The following is a 24,079-nucleotide window of genomic DNA, read 5'->3' on the forward strand; positions in this document are numbered from 1 at the left end:
CAGGAAGAGAAGTTAACTAATTAAGAAGTGGTGAGGAGGGGAGGGAAGAGGGCCTAGGAGTGGGGAGGATCCAGTGCCAAAGCCTGCAGCCTGCATAAATATTAATATATATTTATAAATAGATATTAATAAATAACATAAATATTAATAGATATTCTCTACCCTGAATATCTATTAAATCTATGCTGTAGAGTCCTGGGGTAAGACTTCCCAAGTAGGAGGACTCCTCACTGAGGAATATGGAGAACATGTGCTGAATTTCTCAGTTCATGAAAGGAATATCTTGTATTGAAAACACAAAAGAGAATTAGTGATGGTGTTTACAGTAGGGTAGGTCTAGCCCCTGACAGTTAACACTCATGCTTTTAATATTTCTCCAATCTATGGATAATTCTGTTTTGTTAGTTTTGTTATCCTTCCCTTTATAGATGGTTACGAGGCGTTACCTTTCTGAAAACCAGTGGGAAGAAAGAGAGAGAATGAGAGGGACAGAGAATTAGAATGAATATGAATATTAGTTCCCATTTACCTGACAGAAGGGCTCAGGTAAAGAACAGATGTACATAGGAGAAGAGGCAAGTGGGCCGAATTCCTAGATGTGAAGGCTGAAAGAAAAGCAGTAAATAGAACTAGTTTGGGACCCAGAGGTGACTGGGAGTTTTAGACCCCTTTTCTAGAGCTCCTACTGCTCTTCCACCTCATTTCCTAAACTCCTGGTTTTCTTCTCCAAAACAAGAAGAGCCACAGGAGTTAAGGGACTGAGCGACAGAAAGAAGAATGCACATGGAGTTGAAAAAAATCAATCTTTCTACCGGCTCACCTCTTGGAAAGCTGAAGTCAGTTGCTAACAGTTCTCATCCCTGCTACCCTCACCTACTCTTCAAAATGCAACCTATCGTGTCCCTTGTACATTTAAAGCTCTCTTAATTGATCTCTTTGCTGACTTTCAAGATTAACTGATACTGAGTTTCCTGCTAACCCTAAGGATTGCCACTCTCAGCACACAGATGTGTTTAGCCAGAGGCTTCTCTTTAGGTTGTCCATGTCTCTTACTCCTACCAATTAACCTCTCTTCTTTACAAGGGACACTTGTGCTGCGTTTGTTCCCAAACCCATTTAGCCAGTCGCACTTATTTGAATAATATACTTTGAATAAACAGAGTAATTAAACTGATCCAATGCAAAAAAGACTTTGAGTTTTGTTTCTATGAAAACTAAACTGAATGCTGTGAGAAGACTTGATAAATGTTAGCTGCAAAAGCTTTGCTATTGACTGGGTGTAGGCAGGATAATGGCAAAAGAATGTGTGTGTGTGTGAGGAGGGGATTATAAAATCTGGATAGGTTTGGCATTCAAATTATTTCACAAGTATCTTCAGGTTCTCCCTCCACTGTAAAGAAAGCAAAACTGGAAATCATAGATGAAGGATGTGGTTTATGTAAGACAGAAGATGCATAACTCCAATCAGCAGATCCATATGCAGAGAACAGACCTTGGCCTTACATCAAAAGATTGGCACATGTGTGGACATTTATGTTTTAAGTTATATAAAGTGTTTATGGTATGCATGAATCTTTTTTTTTTTTTTTTTTTTTTTTTTTTATCTTTTCCCATTTTATCCAACCTACTGGAAAGCCAACAGTCAGTTCTGATGGCATGGGATGAGACAGCTTGTTCCCAGACACATTTTGGCTTCTATTCTTGCTCTCCACCCTTTCCATTATGCTCCTTGGATTGGTCTTCTATATATTTTTACTATCTTCTCAAAACATTTTATAGTTTGCCTTAGATAAACATAAAATCTAGCTTTCCCCCTGAGGTTACTGTTTACCCTTTAGCTTTCTTCAGTGAAGGATATTTATTCTAGCCCAAACTGGAAAAATCTGAGGGCCTTTATTGGGTATGACATTTGCCCACTTCTCCTTTTGTGGCTTCCAAAGATTATTCCTTCACTTTCTCATAGCCTTCCATTAAGGCCCAGGTGGTGCCAGCTGTACCTGTTCCTTATATTCACTGTCACCACCAAGTTCCAGGTCACTCCCTTGCATTCATCAGGATCTTTAGAACCTGGCTTACATTTTTCCTCTCCATCCCCAGTTCACCTTCAACTTGGAAATATTCAATGTCCATGCAGATATCATGTCCAATGCCTAAAAGCAACTTTTCCTTGAAATCTTTGCTCTCCATTCAGTCTGAGCTAGCATCATAGTTTCATGACTTCTGGCTCTTATTGTCATCAAAAAATGTTTTACTAGGAAATTATAAACCTTAAAGGGCCTGCAGAATGCTGATCACCCCCTTCATCCTCTTTAGATTTTAAGCCAATTGGGAAATTAATGGAAAAGCTCTATTTTGAAGGTTTGAAATGTAGTGTCCACTTCACTGCTGACATGTCTAGGTTGGAAAATGTGTCTGGGCCTTGCTGCTAAAGTGGGAGCCTCCTGTTATTTCCCCTTCCAGCATTAAACCTTAGAGCCCATAAGGTGTATGGGTGAGCAGATGTACATCCATCATTAGTTTTCTTATCTATTACTTCAGTTCCACTTGGATTAACTTGGCCACCTGTTGAAACTCCAGGACTGCTAAAATTTACCGTTTGTCTTTATTTTCCTTTCCCCACAGGCTTCTGAAGAGCTTGGAGATATTTGTCTATTTGTGTGAACTGGTGCCACAATATATTCATGATCTTCTTCTTAGTCCAATTTCAACTGCCGTCCAGCAGTGCTTCAGTATCTTAGTAATTAGCAACCTCCTGTGTTCTCCATGATAATGATGTTAAACTTTTAGCACTCTCTTCAAGCCACCTGACTCATCACTTTTATCCTCACTTTCAATGAAGATTTCGCTGAGAAAATAGGGGCCATAAATGGGCACTATGAAACATTGATTCTTGTCTTCTATCCCTCAAACTTACCTGTATTCACAGCCACACCCCCTTCTTATCCTCTCTGTTGAGATACTATTCCTGACCAAGGGGGTAGGGGATGGTTTCCTATCTGTACTCTCACCTCCTTTGAGGATGTACTCTTTTTAGCCTTTTATGTCCTGAATCATCATCTTCACCATCACATTTAAAAAAATCAGCTTATAAATATATCTATGTCTGTCCAAATTTAAAAAGAAACAGTGACAAAGACTCGTCTGCTGCCCTACTTTTCTCCTCTCATGGTCAACCTTCTTGGGAAAAAAGTAATTTATGCTTTGCATCTTTGCTGTCTCATCTGCAGTTAATTCCTCAATTGAAATTTGACTTCTGCCCCACTATTCTATAGAGTTAATTATTGCAAAGGTCAGAGAGAATCCTGATTGCCAAGCCTAATGGACGCTCTTATTCCTGAGACCATATTCCACTCTCTTTATAAAGCTGGCACTTCTCTCTCATGCGCTCTCTTCCCTCTTTCTCTTTATTCCTTCTCCACCTCCTTTGAGCATTCGTCCATTTTTGCTTGCCTCTAAACACTGGGATCCCACAGAGGTTACTCCTGGTTTTATTCTCTTCTTACTATATTTTCTCCTTGACAGATCATGTCTGTGATAGTTCAACTACTACTTAAAATATTGCTGATTCCCAAATCTGTACTTCTAGCTCAAGCCTCTTTAAGGGAACTGTCTACAGATGACTGCAACTATTCTCTTTTCTTACTTAAAGCGCTGAGCATTACTTTTAAGCCTGAATTACTCCAGTGGCCCCCTAACTGATCTACTTCTAGCCTGGTCACCCTCAAATTCATCTTTGCCATTGCTTGCAAAGTGATTTTTCTAAAATACAGATATACCTTTTGTCCATATCCTCAAAATTATTCAACGACTCCTCAGAGCCTTGAGAATAAAGTTCAGATCATTTAGGGTTGTATTTAGCTTCCCTGTCTGATCTCTGAATATTTCTCCAGCTATATCTTTTTTTTTTTTTTTTTTTGAGACAGAGTCTTGCTCTGTCACCCAGGGCTGGAGTGCAGGTGGCCGGATTCTCAAGCTCACTGCAAGCTCCGCCTCCCCGGGTTCACGCCATTCTCCGCCTCAGCCTCCCGACTAGCTGAGGTACTACAGGCGGCCCACCACCTCGCGCGGCTAGTTTTTTGGTATTTTTTAGTAGAGACGGGGTTTTCACCATGTTTAGCCAGGGATGGGTCTCGATCTCCTGACCTCATGATCCGCCAGTCTGGCCTCCCAAAGTGCTGGGATTACAGGGGCTTGAGCCACCGCACCCGCCCGCTATATCTTTGGTCCCACCGCTTGCTTCAGCCATTCTAGATGATTTGCACTATCCTCAAAGATTTTTCATGCCTTTGCCATTTGATGGCAAATCACATTTGATGTGATTCCTTTTGTCTGGAATGTCTCACTTTCCCTCCTGTGTTTACCTGCCATCCCCTCTCATTTTTAGGGAGCCAGCTCAATCATTCTGTTTTCCTTAAAATCTTCCCAAAGGGCCTCTATGAGTCCCTTCCTGGTCTCTCTCCCAACTCCCTTTTTAGTGCTTCTGTTGATACCCTATGTGTATTTGTATCATAGCATTTATGATACTGCCTTGCGATTTGTTTGTATTTATTTGTTTATATATCTCCTCTTGTTGATTATAAGCTCCTTTGAGTAAAAGGCACTGTGTTTTTTATCTTATCTAACTAGCCTGTAACACAGTGACCAACTCCACATATAGGCATTTTATAAATATTTACTAACAATTTAGATGTTCTAAAGTTATCCAGTGGTCAAAAATATATATACTTGGTTTTAAAAGAGTATTTTAGCCATTAATTTTAAGATGACAAAATTTAGGCAAATTTTCTTTCAAATATTTATCCTTTTCCTTGTGCTGCATTTTGATGTTTTTCATTTTTGGCCTTATTAGGTATACTTTCAATATCTTTTATTTAAAAACTGGTCTAATTAAAATATTTTGCAAAGCAAAATAATCCTAATTAGAGTTGAGTCTGCTGGGACTTTATTGCCTCCTTTTGAACATGAGCCATAGATAAGGTGACTATGTAATTTATTGTTCAGTACAGGACATTTTTGAGACTTAAAGGGGGTGCTATGAATACTTTCACTGGAGTAATAGGAGAAAACAAAGACTGCCCCAGGCAATGTGAAAATAAGTAATTCCAGCTATATTGTAATTATATATATATATATATTTCTGTTATAGCATATATACATATATAAACATAAAATACAGTTTTCATTTACAACACCTCATGTGATGCCTCATGTGTAAAAACCTTAAATTTTTTTTCTTCAGCTGCATTAAATAAACATCAGTGAAGAACATATGGGATTTATGTGTGTTCAAACAGCAAAACACAAAGCTAGACTCCTAACCTGGGGGAATGCATTTCTTCCCCGATATTTTCTCACTGTTGTTTCTGGGGCACTGGAGGATAAGACAGGAACATTAGAGCTTTATGAGCTATTTGGCTTCATGCCAGGGACATCTCAACTTTGAAGTTATTTTGGTGGGCATCTCTTTTCAGCTGCTTTTCCTTACCTCCTCTTCTCCAGTGCATCATCACAGGACGCTGAAGGTCTTTTCAGGAAGCACCGAGAGGAACATCTTGGTTTTTTTTAACCACAGTTTAGCAACTGTGCCATTTACTGGCCTCTTGGGAAACCACATTCTTGGATCATTATCATACTAATTAATTGATTTTTTTCCTGTTTAGAAAAAAAAAAGTTTTGCAAGGGGAGAAAAAAAAATATACCTTAGGCAGTTATTAGAAATACAGGGAAAGGACCAGGAGTGGTGGCTCACGCCTGTAATCTCAGCACTTTGAGAGGCCGAGGCAGGTGGATCACCTGAGGTCAGGAGTTTGAGACAAGCCTGGCCAACGTGGTAAAACCCCATCTCTACTAAAATACAAAATTAGCTGAGCGTGGTAGGGGTGCCTATAGTCTCAGCTACTCAGGAGGCTGAGGCAGGATAATTGCTGGAACCCAGGAGGCAGAGGTTGCAGTGAGTCGAGATCGCACCATTGCACTCCAGCCCAGGCGACAACAGTGAGACTTCATTTCCAAAAAAGAAAAAAAAAAAAAGGAAAGAAAGGGAAAGATTTTCCATTAAGAAGTGCTGTTAGAAGAAATGCTTAATCTTGTGGCTTATTAGGTAAATATCTAGCTCTGAATACACATAACTAAACAAGTGAATCCAAGTCCTTACCATGGCTTCCAAGGCCCTACACAGTCTTGCCCCCAGCTTTTCATATCTAAACTCATCTCCTCCTCTTTCTCTCCTCCTCTCGGTCCTCTCCAGCTGCACTGGATTCCTTGTTTATTTAGCAGGCCAAGGAAACATGACTGTAGAGCCTTTGCACTTCTCATTCTTAATGTGGGAAATGATCTGCCCCAAGATAAAACCATTGCTTCCTTCAGGTCTCTGCTATTCAGATGCCCCATAAAGCAGAGTCTTTCTCTGACTTTTCTGTTTACAGTTGCATAGCCCTCCCCCAAACACACACACACACACACACACACACACACACACACACACACCATTGTTCATCTACTTACCAAACTTTATTTTTCTTTGCAGTATATATTACTATTAATATATTAATTATATTATTTATATCTGTTGTTGTTGTTGTTGTGGTAAGATAATTAAGGGGCCTTGAGAATACAAGTTCCATGAGAATAAGAACTTGGCTTATTAAGCTCATTGCTGTGTCACCCCTAAAACACCCTGGTTTTCAACAATAATTATTGAATGAATAATTAAAAAATGAATTATATCTCATTGATTCAGTAGGTGACGGTCAGTTTGTCTGAAGTAGGATGAAGGAAAATGGCTTCAAAGCATCATACTATTTAGGACTTTCTTTTAGGTTTATATAGATGTGCTGTAGTTTTTATGCTGTATGAAAATACTTGCATTTCACCTCCTAATGGTTGCCATCCAGTCAAACTCTGTGCTGTGCTTTGCATATAATACATGTCTAATGTAATAGGCTTTGGTGCCCAGGCTTCAAATCAGACAGGTTATTAAAGTCTGAAACTTTTGTTGGGTATTATAGGAAATTCAGTCCTGGGACTCAGTTTTAATGTGATAGAATCTCATCTTTTAATCTTAAAACTCATTAAAGGATTTGTAATCTTTATAATTGGTTCTTAATTTATAATTTACCATGGTCCCTGATTTTTCTCCCACTTTCTGTTTTGAAGTTTTTTTTTCTTTTTTTCCATTTTAACTGCTCATTAATGTGTCTACCAGAGATAAACTTGGGAAGAGAGAGATGAAAATCTGATTATGATCTTCAGGTGTTGTTTTGCCGCCATGTCAACCCACCCTGACTTCCTTTTTGGATGTTTTCTGAATTACTTAAGTAATAAGCTCTTTTGACTACTCTGCGGCACCCAGTTTTATTCACTCAAGGTTGGACTTTTTATTTTGTTTTTGTTTTTCTACTCTCCTTGTTTCTTAGGTGAGGACTTTTTTGTTTTTATTCCTTAGCATTTCATAAATAACACTAGAGTTCTCTTCATTTCTCTGTTTAAAAGTTTTTCCATCTTATACCTCACCACTTCTGCTCTTTGTGGAAAATATTTGAGGTTTCTAGATTAAGTATTTGCCCACCTGGAGAAGGAGGCCTAACACTAGCCCACTTGGTCCCAGTCTGCCTAGTTGGGATCTGGCACTCCTTTCCCCTTCCTGCCAACTTCACTTTGACCTTCCTTGACTTCTCATATGCCACTCATATGCCAATGTAGAACACCCCATAAGGAACTTTCCCATTAACCCCTGTGCAACTTAGAAAACAGTCACTATTTCTTGATCTCTTTATATTAGAATTGCTTCTCATCTTCAATCACCTTTGTAAATTTTTCTACAAATACATCTGTTTAAAAAATTTTTTTTCATAGCAAATGTGTTGTGCACAGATGAGTGTCTTCTCATATCCTGAATAAATCCAACACTATGCTATACAAAAACAAAGGATGGCTAGGGATTTTGTTGTGTTGGGTGGGTGGTTAATTCACAGAAAATGAAATTAAAAAATTGAATGCTTTTATGAGTGCTAAAATTCATTATTTCTATTTGGCTTGTAGCAAGCACCCAACATTTAAAGGTTTATAGCTTTTTCATAAAAACCCTTATCTTTAGGTCAGCCAAACCAATCAAGTCAAGTGATAAGTATAGAAGAAATTTTGTTCTGATTTTATTTTCTTAGTGAGGTTTGGTATGGAATTATGAACAGATGGTTACCTAATAACTCCAGTTTTTGCTGGAGGCATCAAACTTGTTCCTCTTGAAGATACAGAAATCTTGCCTGGTCTCTTGACCATTTCAAGAAAAATGTACTAGCATAGCATAGATCTTATGATCTGATAAACTGTTAATACATTTTGGAAGTGTATAATTTTTGTTTTGTTGGATAGAAATGTCTTCCAAGTGTTTTTTTTTTTTTTTCCTCTAGGAAAATGTGATCCATACTGAAATTAAATTTTTATATTGAGGTTCCACCAAAATAATTAATCACTACCCTAAATAACACTTATAACATTGGACCTTATTAAAACATGTTTTCCTGCTTTCTCTCAGAACATATATAATTAAAATATTTGCCTTGAATTAAATGTTGAAGGTTTTCATTCCTAAAGTCATGTATATTGTGTTGTTTCTCCATTGAATCTTCTTTATTATTTAAGAATACTCAATGCAGGCCAGACGTGGTGGTAGGTGCCTATAGTTCCAACTATTCGGGAGGCTGAGAAAGGAGCATTGCTTGAACCCAGGAGGTGGAGGTTGCAGTGAGCCAAGATGTGTCACTGCACTCCAGCCTGGGCAACAGAGTGAGACTCTGTCTTAGAAAAAAAAAAAAAGGATATTCAATGCAAGTTGAATAATAAGCTATTTAGAACTAATTTGCTGTATAATAAATGTATAGCTTTGACTACAAGTTTCACTATTATAATGTAAGCATCAAATCCTCAGAGGACCTCTCATACCTGGTTTATGTATTTATTTCTTCATATTTCCCCTTGGTTTTTAAAAATATTTCTCTTATATGACTATTTATCTGTACAGGCAACCTGCCACTCAAGACTATGTGGTTTCTAATATCAGGTGTTATGACATAAACTGAGCATGGAGCTGGACTGTAGCAGTTGCACAATGAATGACTGATGTGACATAAATTTAGGAATGTAGTTATTATAGCGAATAGCAAATCCTTAATCCCTTGACTCTCTATAAACCAATTTATAGGTTATTTAATTAATAATTAGAGGAATAAAGGCCTAAAGATGACATCTTCCACATCAATATTATTTGGGCATACATAGTTAATATTCTGATTACTTTGACAAATAATAACTCCCGTATTCTTACAACTGTAGGCTTTTAATTTGACATTCAAATTAAAAAAGTGCAAAAATGATTGACAATTGTAATGGTATAAATGATTGAAGAAATGGTGATTACACATTAAATAAGAGACATAGAAGAGAGGTGAGGGATTGAATTGAGCAATCAAAGTTAAGTATGTTTTAAAGCTAAGTAAAGGGAGATGCAAACTGAGCAGGGCACAGTTTGAATGAGATCATGAAATAATCTCATTATAAGATTAAATGAGATAATGAAATGAGTGGTAGAAAGCCTAATCAGAAATCATTTTAAACGTCAGTAGGACTTTTTTTTTTTAAACCTCTCTATGTATGTATCTTAAGAATTGGGACTATTTATATATTTGGGACTATTTATATATAAGAAGAATTGGGACTATTTATATATATTTATATATTTTATATTTGAAAGCCAGCAGTTAAAACCAAGATTTTGACTCTTATACTCCCACAATCAGTTCAATATCAACCACCTAGTAACCAAACCAGTTGTTTCGTTAATGCCATTCAGTGATGCCTAAATCTTACATTGCTTAGTGTCTCTTCAAGGTTTTTCCTCCTTTGTCTCCATAATGGTAGTTCTTTTAGTGTGTTCTCTTTTTCTTTTGTTCTGCTTAGAATTTAGGCTTATTGACTTCCACTTGTCTCAATTGTAGGTACAAAATGCGGCTCTTACAGATTCCTTTTCTGGTAGAATTGAGCCCATGGGCAGTAAGCTTGGAAAGATCAGGAGATACACGCATGCACACAGATCAATCCTCCTGCCAAGGCCAGTAGATTGGAGGCGTTCTTAGATGTCTCTACTTCATGGGATATTCTTGTCATTTTGGCCTTTCCCTGACTTAATGATGGCCATGTACTGGCCTGGGGTCCTTCAGCTATCAAGTGTTTCGTTTCTGAATAAATATTTATATTGCCACTATTTGATGGTTTTAAAAATAACTTTCTGCTGTAATCTGTTTTCTAAATGTTGTTAAAGGCATCCCAGTCTTCCTTGGTAGACCTCAATTGCTTGCGTAGTTACTTCTCTGAGGCAAAGTGATTCTATAATAGTGTGGCTGTCATTGAATAGCTTGGGAGGCTGTCTGAGTGCAGGGGAATTGATTGTCGTGGTGGCCTAGGGCAAGCTAATGGTTGGTGTCAGATACATCACTCAGGTTTGCACTAGTCAAGAAGGACTGGAATTGATCAGCCATCTCTTCCACTCTGAAGGCTTTTATAAGCCTCACAAAAAATAACTTGCAGGACTTTCAGAGAGTCAAGAGGGGTTCTGGTATAATAGAGCTTTTTCTGGAGAATGTTTCCAAAATGAGAAGTATGAGCTCCATTTGTATCTTGCAATAATTCATGAAATAAGCCCCCAGGTGAGCATACATCTCAGGATTCAGATAAGAGCCAGTAAGGGGATGAGAGATTGAGGACCTCATAGAGACACTGGTGATGATTTTTGAGGTAACCAAAGCAGTCAGGTTTCTATGCTTTTATGATGTTATGAACATAATCTATATCCACTGTAGAAATATTTGGAAAATGTAGATAAATAAAATTATGCATTATTCAAATAATTATTGCTATTAACACTTTTTAGTATTGTGCAAATCTTTTTCTATGCAGAGAGAGCAGACTTGCAGCGATGGAAGATTTAACATATATGAGATCTTGTGATTATGATGGTTCCATGAAGTACTGTAGTTTGTTATCTTGCTAAGACACTAATATATGTTGTGCATGCTATAAAGGTAATGTGCACAGTGACCCCAGGTGACCATACAGAAGCCACATTTCAGGGAGGCCTTGATCCAAGTCCTTACAAGTTTAGAGAAATATTATATGCTACCATATTACTCAAGAATGTTGGTATTTGTAAGATTGGGCTATATCCTTGAAAAATATCAAGGGTATATGGTGGTGTGTGACTCTGTGTGTGTGTGCATGTGTGTATGGAAGTGTCTTAGTTCATTTTCTGTTGTTTGTAACAGAATACCTGAAACTGGGTATGCAGAAAAGGGATTTATTTCTTTATACAGAAAAGGAATTTATAGAGAAACGGAATTTATTTCTTACAGTTATGGAAGCTGAGGTGTCCAGCGTTGAGGGTCTGCCTCTGGTAAGGGCCTTCTTGCTGGTGGGGACTCTGTGCAGAGTCCCAAGGTGGTACAGGGTATCAATCATATTGTAAGGGCACTGAGTGTGGTAGCATGCTAGCTCAGGTTGCTAGTCCTCATCTTATAAAGCTACCAGTCCCACTCCCATGATAACCTATTAATCCATTAATCCATGAATGGATTAATCCACTCATGATGGCAGAGCCTTCATGACCCAATCACCTCTTAAAAGCCCGACTGGTCAATGTAGCCACATTGGGGATTGAATTTTTTAGCATGAATTTGGAGGGAAGAAATATCCAAACCAAAACACTATGCTTGTGCATAATCACATTATATATTTAGTAGCCTACTTTTCTTTGCTTAGTGTTGTAAATACCTTACCATGTCATTAGCTATTATTAAAAATGTGATTCAAAATGGTTACATTACATCACATAAGTGGATCTACCTTCATTTATTTAACGTCATCGGATACTAGGTAGTTTATAGTTTTATTTGTTTATCTTATTGTTGCTTTTCCAACTAATGCTGTGATGAATGGCCTTATCATTGTAGTTCAGAATTCTCTGAGGTTATTAGGTTGAGATCTCTGTCTCTTTCTCCGTCTGTGTGTGTGTGTGCACGCGCGCAAGACTTTTGATATGTAATGCTAAATTGCTTTCCAGAAAGATTTCTCTTGTTGATACCCCTCAACAAGTTTAAATTGTGCTAATCTCAGTATACCTTCACCTGTAGTAAGTCTTATAAAAAAATCATAGCAATTTGCCAACATGATAGTTATTGCTTTTCTTTGCATTAGATCACTTTACAGTTTGTTTTTCCTTCTGCTTATTGACTCTTACTTTTTTATGAATCGAATCATATTCTTTGCCTATTTTATTGAGCTATCTATTAATCTCCTTTAATTTGCAAGTACTTTAAAAATTGGAATTAATATTTTGCCTGGCATGTCATGAATGTGCCCACTGTTCTCCATTTCCATGGCTGTCATCCCAGTAGAAGCCACCATTATTTCCATTCCATCTGAATTGCTTCAGTAGCCTAAATACCTAACAGAATTGCAAGGATCTGCTTGATGTGGCCCCTCTCTACTTTTCTAGCTTTGTCTCAGGATCATAATCCTCAATTTCTGCACTGACTTTCTTTTACTTTTATCACCGCTAATTGCCTGCACTTCTACCTCGCCTTCACACATGTTCCTGTTCCTGGCAAACTTCATCTTCTCCATGGCCATTCTCACACACCTTTGCCTGTCTAAGTCTTCCTTCTGGATTAGGGTTCCTGAAACATTTTCATAGCATCCTGTTCTCTTTCTTCCTTATATTGAAAACAACTGTAATTAATCTATTCACTTTTACAAACTATTTTTTGAACAATTACCTGCATAACTTAGATGGGGTTAAGTGATTAACATACACAATTTCCATAGTTTTGCGAAAAAATGTACATATACACATCTGTTTTCTATGGGGAGAATTTAAAAAGTTAAAGGAGTCTCTCTGTGCTTCATGGGATGAATCATCCTTGAAGAGTAATGGACAAGACCATGGGCTCTGGAGTCCTAGGACTTAGGTTGGAATCCTGAATCCACCATTTTTGAGCTATTTAGTCATGGGCATGAGTTACTTAACCTCTCTGTGCTTCACTTTTATCCTCTATTAAATGGGATTGGCCGGGCATGGTGGTTCACGCCTGTAATCCCAGCACTTTAGGAGGCCAAGGCAGGTGGATCACCTGAGGTCAGAAGTTAGAGACCAGCCTGACCAACATGGTGAAACCCGTCTTTACTAAAAATACAAAAATTAGCTGAGCTTGGTGGCATGTGCCTGTAATCCCAGCTACTCAGAAGGCTGAGACAGGAGAATTGCTTGAGACAGGAGGTGGAGGTTGCAGTGAGCTGCACTCTAGCCTGGGTGACAAGAGCGAAACTCTGTCTTGGAAAAAAATAAAATAAAATAAAATAAAATAAAATAAAATAAATAAATGAGGTTAATAATTATATCTGTCTTTTCTGATTGCTGTGAATATTGAAGGAGGTAATTCATGAAGTCCTTAGCTCCTGGCGCATGGTAGGCACTATATAAAATGTTAGTCTTTATCCTTTTCTTTGTCCTGTTTTCTGACTTCTTCATCTTTGAATTTTATTAAGTGCCAACTCGGCAGGAGCACAGTGCTAGATGGTATCCAGGGTTCTGCTTTCTTCCTAGGGAATTGCTCCACTGGTTTTGAAGTGTTTCCTCAACATAACAAGGTTACTTCTGATGATAGTTTGTGAAGCCTCTCCCATCACCTTGACATTCTTCTTTAGAAGTTGATGATATTTCATTTTGGCTTCCAGAACGGCAATGAGCATCTTCTGTAAAATACATAATTTATCTCTGCTTCTCTTTTGGTAGTGTAACTTTTTGAGTATTCATACTCAGATCTGCTTTTCTTGACAGCTGGCAAACTTCCCCAGGCTCTGCGAGGAAACGGAAAGGATTGTTGCTAACCACATTCGTGAGCGAGAAGGGAAGACAAAGGACCAGGTAAGGAGAGGTCTTCCCTGGTGGGAAGTCAAAGGTCTCTGCAAGGTTGTCTGGTAGGTCCCAACAGTCAGCCTGTCGCTTAAAAGAAAAAAAATAGTGGAACACAACTACATTTATTTCTACTTATTTATGAATTATACACATACTATATTCATATCTTATTTATGTTAAAAATAGGAGCAAATAAAAAGACTTCATTCAGAAGAATGAGATGCAAAAGCAGTAACAGGAGTTTCGTTATTTTTTCTTCTCAACACTCCATGGATCATGCATACATCCTACTTTGAAAACCACGAATCCAGAAACATACCACATTTTCTCTTTAAGACAGGAGTTCTTAACTTTTAATGGGCCCACAGATGGGCTCCAGAAGATTCACAAACTCCTAAAACATTATGCAAAATGCTCAGTGTTTTTATTGTTTTCTAAGGAGAGAGTGGACCTAGCTTTTCATCAGCTTATCCATACAACCTATGATTGAAAAGAAAAATTGAGAACTACTCTTTTAAACATTATTTTATGAATGTATGTGGTTTGTAAGGAGTGACCCTGAAATTGTTTTCTAATCCTAGCTCTGTGATTTGGAAAGATTATTTTCAAGTGAGAATAATCCATTTAAAAAAGTAAAGGACTACATGGAAAGAATAAAAATCTTAGGTTTAAATGGATTTTTCTTAGTTACTTATAAAACATTGTAACAGGAAATACAAAGGGTTTTACATACCCTTGAATTCCATGACACAGCTGCACATGTGATGTTGTGGAGAGAATACTGGACTTAGGCCATGTGCTGTCCACAAAATAACATCATGTTCTTGTGTAAATCACTTCTTTGGACTGTTGTTTTCTCATGTACAGCATTAATATATTGGTCTATATGCTCTCTGAAAGCCTGTGTAAGTTAGTATTACAGGATTTTGTGATTCTCAAATGAGTGGGAAGGAGGTGAGGGAGAAATGGGGAAAAGGAAGAAGACAAAATAAAAGAGAGAGGAACAAACTACAGAGAGAGGCACACACAGCACATAGAGTGTGCGTCAGGAAGAGGAGCAGGTGGAGGAGAAAGGGGACAGAAGGATGGAGACCCAGCAGGTTGGGACATTCGTGAGTGATTCCAGGATCCACCTTTTCTCTGCTTGAACTGTGGATTCATTGTCACTACTTTCTATCATTGTGTTTTGAAAGTTAATTAATCACTATTTATAGTTTTCACTTGTTTATCAACTTTCACACTCTTGAATAGCTGCAATAGCCAAAAGAGGAGAAAACAGGCTTTGTGTTTCAGTTGAGATGAACAAATCAGTATTAACTCCTGAGTCAGTGAAGTCAAGCCTAGAGCCAGATATGGAGCCCCAGGGCCAGAGGTTCTCCCTGATGTCTGATGTCTTGGCCCCTCCTGGGCTGAGAAAACTTAAGTTCTTAAGAATCAGCTGTACTCCTGACCTTAAGTAAATAAGCTAACTGTTTTAATTTAGTGTCTTTCATCTGTAATATTCAAATGATACTAAATCCTACTTAACTCTTTGGGATCCTCTGTCAAAATAATATTGGAGAAAATATAGAATAATTATTTAAACCATTTTAAATATTTCTAATTATATCTATGTCAGTTGTTAGCTTCTTCATATTTCAGAGTTTTTGTTTTAGTAAAATGGCATGTTCAAACTTCACAGTGTTGTTAAGATTGTGGGCTCTGGGCTCAGACCACCTGATTTTGAATTCAAGCTCTGTTGTTAACATTTTGTGTAACTTGTGACAAGTTATTTGACATCTTTACACTTCAATTTTCTCATCTTAAAGTGAAATAGTGATAGTTAACTCACAGCCATTTTGTGAGGATAGAAAGAAGTAATCAAAATACAAGACCAGTATTTTGTGGCTCACACCTGTAATCCCAGCACTTTGGGAGGCCAAGCAGGCAGATTGCTTGAGGTCAGGAGTTCGAGACCTGCCTGGGAAACATGGTGAAACCCTGTCTCTACAAAAAATTAAACAATTAGCTGGGCATGGTGACCTGCACTACCAGTAGTCATAGCTACTCAGAGGCTGAGGTGGAAGGATCATGTGAGCCCGGGGGTTGAGGCTGCAGTGAGCCATGGTTGCACCACTGCACTCCAGCCTGGGTGACAGAGCAAGACCCTGTCTTAATATACATATGTGTACATATGTAACAAACCTGCACATTGTGCACATGTACCCTAGAACTTAAAGTATAATAAAAAAATATACATATGTATCTATCTATCTTAGTTCTTAGTTCTTAATTAATTTTAGTTGTTTTTGTTTTTGTTATTGTTCCCAAAGAGCTATGGCACGTGGTAGATTCGAGGAAGAATTGCCTTTTCTGATTTCAAGGGAAATTGTTTTCAATCTGCAACTCAGTTACAGTGATCAATTTATTCCCCAAGTGGGAGATAAGAGATGGGGCAGGCATCTCCCTACTAAGTCACAATTTCAGATGGTCTGGTCCAGCAGTTATCAAGTGTCTGTCACAGCTGGTAGTGGTCACCTCTAATATGGACTTGGGTGGCATAGCAGAAACATGCCTGGTTTTGGTAGTGTGGACATGTCATTTTGGATAGATCTCACATTTGAGTTCCAGACTCTGTGCTGCTGGGCCATGTGGTGCTGTTAAAGTATCCAGTTAGACAGAGTGACCCATATCCTCAGGCCTCCGTGCCTGAGCAGCCCTGGGGCATTCTTGCCGTTTTCTTTCTTTCTTTAAAAAGCAGACTTACTACCAACTTCCGCTCTGGAAGCTTTGTGGGAAAAAAATCTTCACAATTGAAAATGTGGAAAGCCATAAATCTGTCTGTAGCTGTTTCTTAAACAAAGGTGTTTTGAATGTCTGAGTGTGCCAGCCGTTAGTCTCGGTGCTTCCATACATGTCATTGCATGTCGAAGCGGTGGACTTTCTGGGCAACTCCTGCCACCAGGGGTAGCTTTACTTTGCTTCAACTAAATATTCAATAACTGTGGGTGAAAAAAAAAAGGCAGTGAGAAACTCTGAGAAAGTGAAAAAACGAGGAAAAAAATGGACTATTTTCTTTTATCCCCACATGCGACCTGGCTCTTTTCCTAGAGTGAACACAGACTCCCAGTTTCCAGGAATATAATGAGAACAGCCATAGCTTTTATTTTTTTTCCACTTTTTTTTTTTTTTCCTGTGCCACAGTCCAAGTTAATGTGTGTGAACGTCCAAAAGATATTCAGGACAACCTTTGGCGATGCTGAGGATTATGAAGATACTTTGCTCCTTACAGTGGCAACAATTTATTTGTGTTCAAATATTACAGTTTATTGGCACAAGCTTTTGGCCAAATGGATTTGGAATATACAGTTTAACAGAATCTGGCTTTATTGTTGGGAGAAGAAACGCAAAACTACAACTAATCCAATAATGATCACGCTTCCTAATGTTTCAGTTTTCTTCAAGATACGAAACAAAACTCTATCTGACTATATGAAATTTTTTCATGCAAGTATGATGTTATTGACCCAATAACCCCCATCCCTTGACTTTATTTTTGGTAGTGGGATTTGGAGTGATCTTTTAAATCTTTTTTTGGCAGGTCCCCTTGTGACTCTCAGCAAGATTTGGTCAGATGACTGGTTGAGATTAGCCACAAAAACAAAGCCTCCAAGCCGATAGCACTGGGTACTGAGTACAAAACAAGAACAAGTGGCCACATACTAATTATATATCTATATATGGGAATAAATCACTCTCTGGAAAGTTAACTGTTCTTGGCTGGGCATGGTGGCTCACGCCTGTAATCCCAGCCTTTAGGAGGCTGAGGTGGGTAGATCACCTGAGGTCAGGAGTTCACGACCAGCCTGGCCAACATGGTGAAATCTTGTCTTTACAAAAATACAAAAATTAGCTGGGCATGATGGTGGGTGCCTGTAATCCCAGCTACTTGGGAGGCTGAGGTGGGAGAATTGTTTGAACCCAGGAGGTGGAGGTTGGAGGTTGCAGTGAGCTGAGATTGCACCATTGCACTCCAGCCTGGGCAACAGAGTGAGACTCTGTATCAAAAAACAACAACAACAACAAAAAAGAGAGTTAACTGTTCTTCAAGCCTGGTAGATAGTTACATAATTAAGGCCACAAATGTTTATTGGGCATCTACTATGTGTATCATGCTAGGCTCTAAAGTTCTAAGGATAAAATGGTGAACAAGATAAACATAATCCCAGCTTCTATGGAGTGTATAGTCTTGCAGAGAAGAGAAACATTAAACAAACAAACAAAAAAATTAATTACATTTGTAGTAAATGCCACAAATAAGTATAGGGTGCTATATAGATATACACACACATACACATACACAAACACACATATGTGTATATATAGTGTATATATACATGTACATATATGTATGTATCATATAGTATATATACATGTATATATGTATATATGTACGTATGTACATATATGTATGTATATACACATGTACGTATGTATATACACATATACACATAAATTTATGTATATATGCTTATATATGTATATATACATATATAAGTATATGGATATACATATTTGAAAATATATGCATATATGTACATATGTATGTATAGCACCCTATATTTATTTTATAGAATACATAATTTTATACAGATACATAATTTTATACATATACATAATTTTATACATATACATAATTTTATGTATGTATATAATTATGGCATGTAGACTATTTGAGAGTAATAGTACAATCCAACCTGGTCTTGGGTTGGGTAGGGGATAAGGATCAGGGATGGCTTTCTTGAGGATGTACCCACGGGGGAGCATTTTGTAGAGTATGTCTATGAACTGTTGCTATGAGGACTCTGATGCACTCAAATGCTACCTTCAATGAAGGGAGGCAGCAAACAAATACTATGACTATCATGTAGTCACCAAAATTTATTCAACAAAGTCGAAGAGCAGAGCTCTGGAGATATTCAGGCAGAGATCTGTAAGCACCGTCTCTCTCCCTGTTAGCAAATCTCAGCATCCTGGAAAGAGACAGGATTCAGTTGGGAGAGCACAAGGAAACATAGGAAGAGGAAGTCAGTTTTGAATATCTCTGGTATAATACATTCTTTTTTGCAGGTTCTGGTTGCTCCACTTCTCTCTTGTTTTCTCTCAGCCTCCTCGTCTCCCCATTGAATACTATTTTCTACAGAGGGACCTCCCAAGTCTCTGACTTAGAGATTATAAGTATCTTATATTTAGAATATTTTCATGTTGCCTGGGACATGTATCCAGTTTACTCCATTACAAATCTTCATTTAATTCTCATGATGTTTCAGGCACTGTTCTAGGCACTGGGGATGTAGCAGTGGATACAACAGATGAGGTCTATATAAGAAATTTGTAAAAACTTGCCATGTTAGCTAGTGTTAGTGCTGCAAAAGAAAAGAAGGCAGGGTAACACAATGGAGAGTAACCAGCGTGCTAGTTTAAATAGAATGGGCAGGAAGATCCCTCTGATGAGTGATATTTTAGCAGAGATCTGACCTTATTATTATTATTTAAATTTATTATACTTTAAGATCTGGGATACATGTGCAGAATGTGCAGGTTTGTTACATAGGTATACACACGCCATGGTGGTTTGCTGCACCTATCAACCTGTCATCTACATTAGGTATTTCTCCTAATGCTCTCCCTCTCCTAGCTCCCCACCCCCTAGCAGGCCCCAGTGTGTGATGCTCCCTTTCCTGTGTCCATGTGTTCTCATTGTTCAACTTGCACTTACGAGTGAGAACACGCAGTGTTTGGTTTTCTGTCCTTGTGATATTTTGCTGAGAATGATGGTTTCCAGCTTCATCCATGTTCCTGCAAAGACATGAACTCAGCCTTTTTTATGGCTGCATAGTATTCCATGGTGTATATGAGCCACATTTTCTTTATCCAGTGTATCACTGATGGGCATTTGGGTTGGTTCCAAGTCTTTGCTATTGTGAACAGTGCTGCAATAAACATATGTATGCATGTGTCTTTATAGTAGAATGATTTATAATCCTTTGGGTATGTACCCAGTAATGGTATAGATGGGTCAAATGGTATTTCTGGTTCTAGGTCATTGAGGAATCACCACACTGTCTTCCATAATGGATGAACTAATTTACACTCCCACCAACAGTGTAAAAGCATTCCTATTTCTCCACATCCTCTCCAGCATCTGTTGTTTCCTGACTTTTTAATGATTTCTATTCTAACTGGCATGAGATAGTATCTCATTGTGGTTTTGATTTGCATTTCTTTAAAGACCAGTGATGATGAGCATTTTTTCATATGTTTCTTGGCTGTGTAAGTGTCTTCTTTTGAGAAGTGTCTGTTCATATCCTTCGCCCACTTTTTGATTTTTTTTTTTTTGGTATTTTAGTCATGAAGTCTTTGCCCATGCCTGTGTCCTGAATGGTATTGCCTAGGTTTTCTTCTAGGATTTTTATGCTTTTAGGTGTTATGTTTAAGTTTTTAATCCATATTGGGTTAATTTTTGTATAAGTTGTAAGGAAGGGATCCAGTTTCAGTTTTCTGCATATGGCTAGCCAGTTTTCCCAGCACCATTTATTAAATAGGGAATCCTTTCCCCATTGTTTGTTTTTGTCAGATTTGTCAAAGATCAGATGGTTGTAGATGTGTGGCATTATTTCTGAGGCCTCTGTTCTGTTCCATTGGTCTATATCTCTGTTTTGATACCAGTATCATGCTGTTTTGGTTACTGTAGCCTTGTAGTATAATTTGAAGTCAGGCAGCGTGATGCCTCCAGCTTTCTTCTTTTTGCTTAGGATTGTCTTGGCTATACAAACTCTTTTTGTTTCCATATGAAATTTAAACTAGTTTTTTCTAAATCTGTGAAGAAAGTCATTGGTAGCTTGATGGGGATAGCATTGAACCTATAAATTACTCTGGGCAGTATTGCCATTTTCTCAATATTGATTCTTCCTATCCCTGAGCAAGGAATGTTTTTTTTTCCAATTGTTTGTGTCCTCTTTTATTTTCTTGAGCAGTGGTTTGTAGTTCTCTTTGGAGAGATCCTTCACATCCCTTGTAAGTTGGATTCCTAGGTATTTTATTCTCTTTGTAGCAATTGCGAATGGGAGTTCACTCATGGTTTGGCTCTCTGTTCGTCTCTTGTTGGTGTATAGGAATGCTTGTGATTTTTGCACATTGATTTTGTATCCTGAGACTTTGCTGAAGTTGCTTATCAGCTTAAGGAGATTTCAGGCTGAGAGGATGGGGTTTTCTAAATATACAGTCATGTCATCTGCAAACAGAGACAATTTAACTTCCTCTCTTTTATTTAAATATGCTTTATTTCTTTCTCTTGCCTGATTGCCCTGGCCAAAACTTCCAATACTATGGTGAATAGGAATGGGGAGAGAGGGAATCCGTGTCTTGTGCCAGTTTGCAAAGGGAGTGCTTCCAGGTTTTGCCCATTCAGTGTGATATTGGCTGTGAGTCTGTCATAAATAACTCGTATTATTTTGAGATATGTTCCATCAATACCTAGTTTATTGAGAGTTTTTAGCATGAAGGAATGTTGAATTTTATTGAAGGCTTTTTCTCCATCTATTGAGATAATCATGTGGTTTATGTCATTGGTTCTCTTTATGTGATGGATTACATTTATTGATTTGCATATGTTGAACCAGCCTTGAATCTCAAGGATGAAGCTGACTTGATTGTGTTGGATAAGCTTTTTGATGCGCTGCTGGATTCGGTTTGCCAGTATGTTATTGAGGATTTTTACATTGATGTTCATCGGGATATTGGCCTGAAATTTTCTCTTTTGTGTGTGTCTCTGCCAGGTTTTGGTATCAGGATGATGTTGGCATCATAAAATGAGTTAGGGCGGATTCCCTTTTTTTCTATTGTTTGGAATAGTTTCAGAAGGAATGGTACCAGTTCCTCTTTGTGCCTATCGTAGAATTCAGCTGTGAATCCGTCTTGTCCCTGGCATTTTTTGGTTGGTAGGCTGTTAATTACTACCTCAATTTCAGAACTTGTTATTGTTCTGTTCAGGCATTTGACTTCTTCCTGGTTTAGTTTTGGGAGGGTGCATGTATCCAGGAATTTATCCATTTTTTTCTAGATTTTCTAGTTTATTTGCGTAGAGGTGTTTATAGTATTCTCTGATGGTAGTTTATATTTCTTTGCTGTCAAAGGTGATATCCCCTTTATCATTTTTTATTGTGTCTATTTGATTTTTCTCTTTTCTTCTTTACTAATCTGACTAGCAGTCTATCTATTTTGTTAATCTTTTCAAAAAAACAGCTCCTGGATTCACTGATTTTTTTTGAAGGGGTTTTTGTGTCTCTATCTCCTTCAGTTCTGATCTGATCTTAGTTATTTCTTGTCTTCTGTTAGCTTTTGCGTTTGTTTGCTCTTGCTTCTATTGTTCTTTTAGTTGTGATATAAGGGTGTCGATTTTAGATCTTTCCTGCTTTCTCCTGTCAGCATTTAGTGCTATAAATTTCCCTCTAAGCACTGGTTTAACTGTGTCCAGAGATTCTGGTACATTGTGTCTTCATTCTCATTGGTTTCAAAGAGCTTATTTATTTCTGCCTTAATTTCGTTATTTACCCAGTAGTCATTCAGTAGCAGGTTGTTCAGTTTCCATGTAGTTGTGCGGTTTTGAGTTTCTTAATCCTGGGTTCTAATTTGATTGCACTGTGGTCTGAGAAACTGTTTGTTATGATTTCTGTTCTTTTGCATTTGCTGAGGAGTGTATTTATGTGGTCAATTTTGGAATAAGTGTGATGTGGTGCTGAGAAGAATGTATATTCTGTTGATTTGGGATGGCGAGTTCTGTAGATGTCTATTAGGTCTGCTTGGTGCAGAGCTGAGTTTAAGTCCTGGATATCCTTGTTAACTTTCTGTCTTGTTGATCTGTCTAATGTCAACGGTGGGGTGCTAAGTCTCCCAGTATTATTGTGTGAAAGTCTAAATCTCTTTGTAGGTATCTAAGAACTTGCATTATGAATCTGGATGTTCCTCTATTGGGCGCATATATATTTAGGATAGTTAGCTCTTTTTGTTGCATTGATCCCTTTACCATTATGTAATGCCCTTCTTTGTCTTTTTGGGTCTTTGTTGGTTTGTTGTTGTTGTTGTTGTTGTTTTAGACGGAGTCTTGCTCTGTCGCCCAGGCTGGAGTGCAGTGGTGGGATCTCGGCTCACAGCAAGCTCCGCCTCCTGGGTCCATGCCATTCTCCTGCCTCAGCCTCCTGAGTAGCTGGGACTACAGGCACCCGCCATCACACCTGGCTAATTTTTTATATTTTTAATAGAGATAGGGTTTCATCATGTTAGCCAGGATGTTCTCGATCTCCTGACGTTGTGATTTGCCCCGCTTCACCTCCCAAAGTGCTGGGATTACAGGCATGAGCCACTGCGCCGGGCTGGGTCTTTGTTGGTTTAAAGCAGGTTTTATCATCGACTAGGATTGCAACCCTACTTTTTTTTTTTTTTTTTTTTTTTTTTTTGCTTTCCATTTGCTTGGTAAATCTTCCTCCATCCCTTTATTTTGAGCCTATTTGTGTCTTTGCACATGAGATGGGTTTTCCGAATACAGCACATGGATGGGTCTTGACTCTATTCAATTTGCCAGGCTATATCTTTTAATTGGGACATTTAGCCCATTTACAATTAAGGTTAATATTGTTATGTGTGAATTTGATCTTGTCATTATGATGCTAGCTGGTTATTTTGCCCATTAGTTGATGCAATTTCTTCATAGTGTTCATAGTGTTGATGTTTTCTACCATTTGGTATGTTTTTGCAGTGGCTGGTACTGGTTTTTCCTTTCCATAATTAGTGCTGCCTTCAGGAGCTCTTGTAAGGCAGACCTGGTAGTGACAAAATCTCCTACTTTTTACTAGTCTGTAAAGGATTTTATTTCTCCTTCACTTATGAAGCTTAGTTTGGCTGGATATGAAATTCTGGGTTGAAATTTAAGAATGTTGAATATTGGCTCCCGCTCTTCTGGCTTGTGGAGTTTCTGCAGAGATATCCGCTGTTAGTCTGATGGGCTTCCCTTTGTGGGTAACCCGGCCTTTCTCTCTTGCTGCCCTTAACATTTTTTCCTTCATTTCAATGTTGGTGAAT

The 24,079-nt window shown here is 38.1% G+C and overlaps 1 protein-coding gene across 3 annotated transcripts in view; it reads left to right on the forward strand.

Annotated features, from left to right (window-relative positions):
* Window positions 1-24,079, forward strand: part of DNM3 (dynamin 3) — a 574,343-nt gene that overhangs the window by 215,286 nt on the left and 334,978 nt on the right. For all 3 annotated transcript variants that reach the window (XM_017866907.1, XM_017866908.1, XM_017866910.1), the window contains exon 11: window positions 13,886-13,972. In XM_017866907.1, coding sequence (XP_017722396.1) covers window positions 13,886-13,972 — 87 coding nt within the window. The remainder of the gene's footprint in view (window positions 1-13,885; window positions 13,973-24,079) is intronic.

Source organism: Rhinopithecus bieti, unplaced genomic scaffold, assembly GCF_001698545.2.
Source record: "Rhinopithecus bieti isolate Rb0 unplaced genomic scaffold, ASM169854v2 scaffold_1853, whole genome shotgun sequence".
Taxonomy (NCBI): domain Eukaryota; kingdom Metazoa; phylum Chordata; class Mammalia; order Primates; family Cercopithecidae; genus Rhinopithecus; species Rhinopithecus bieti.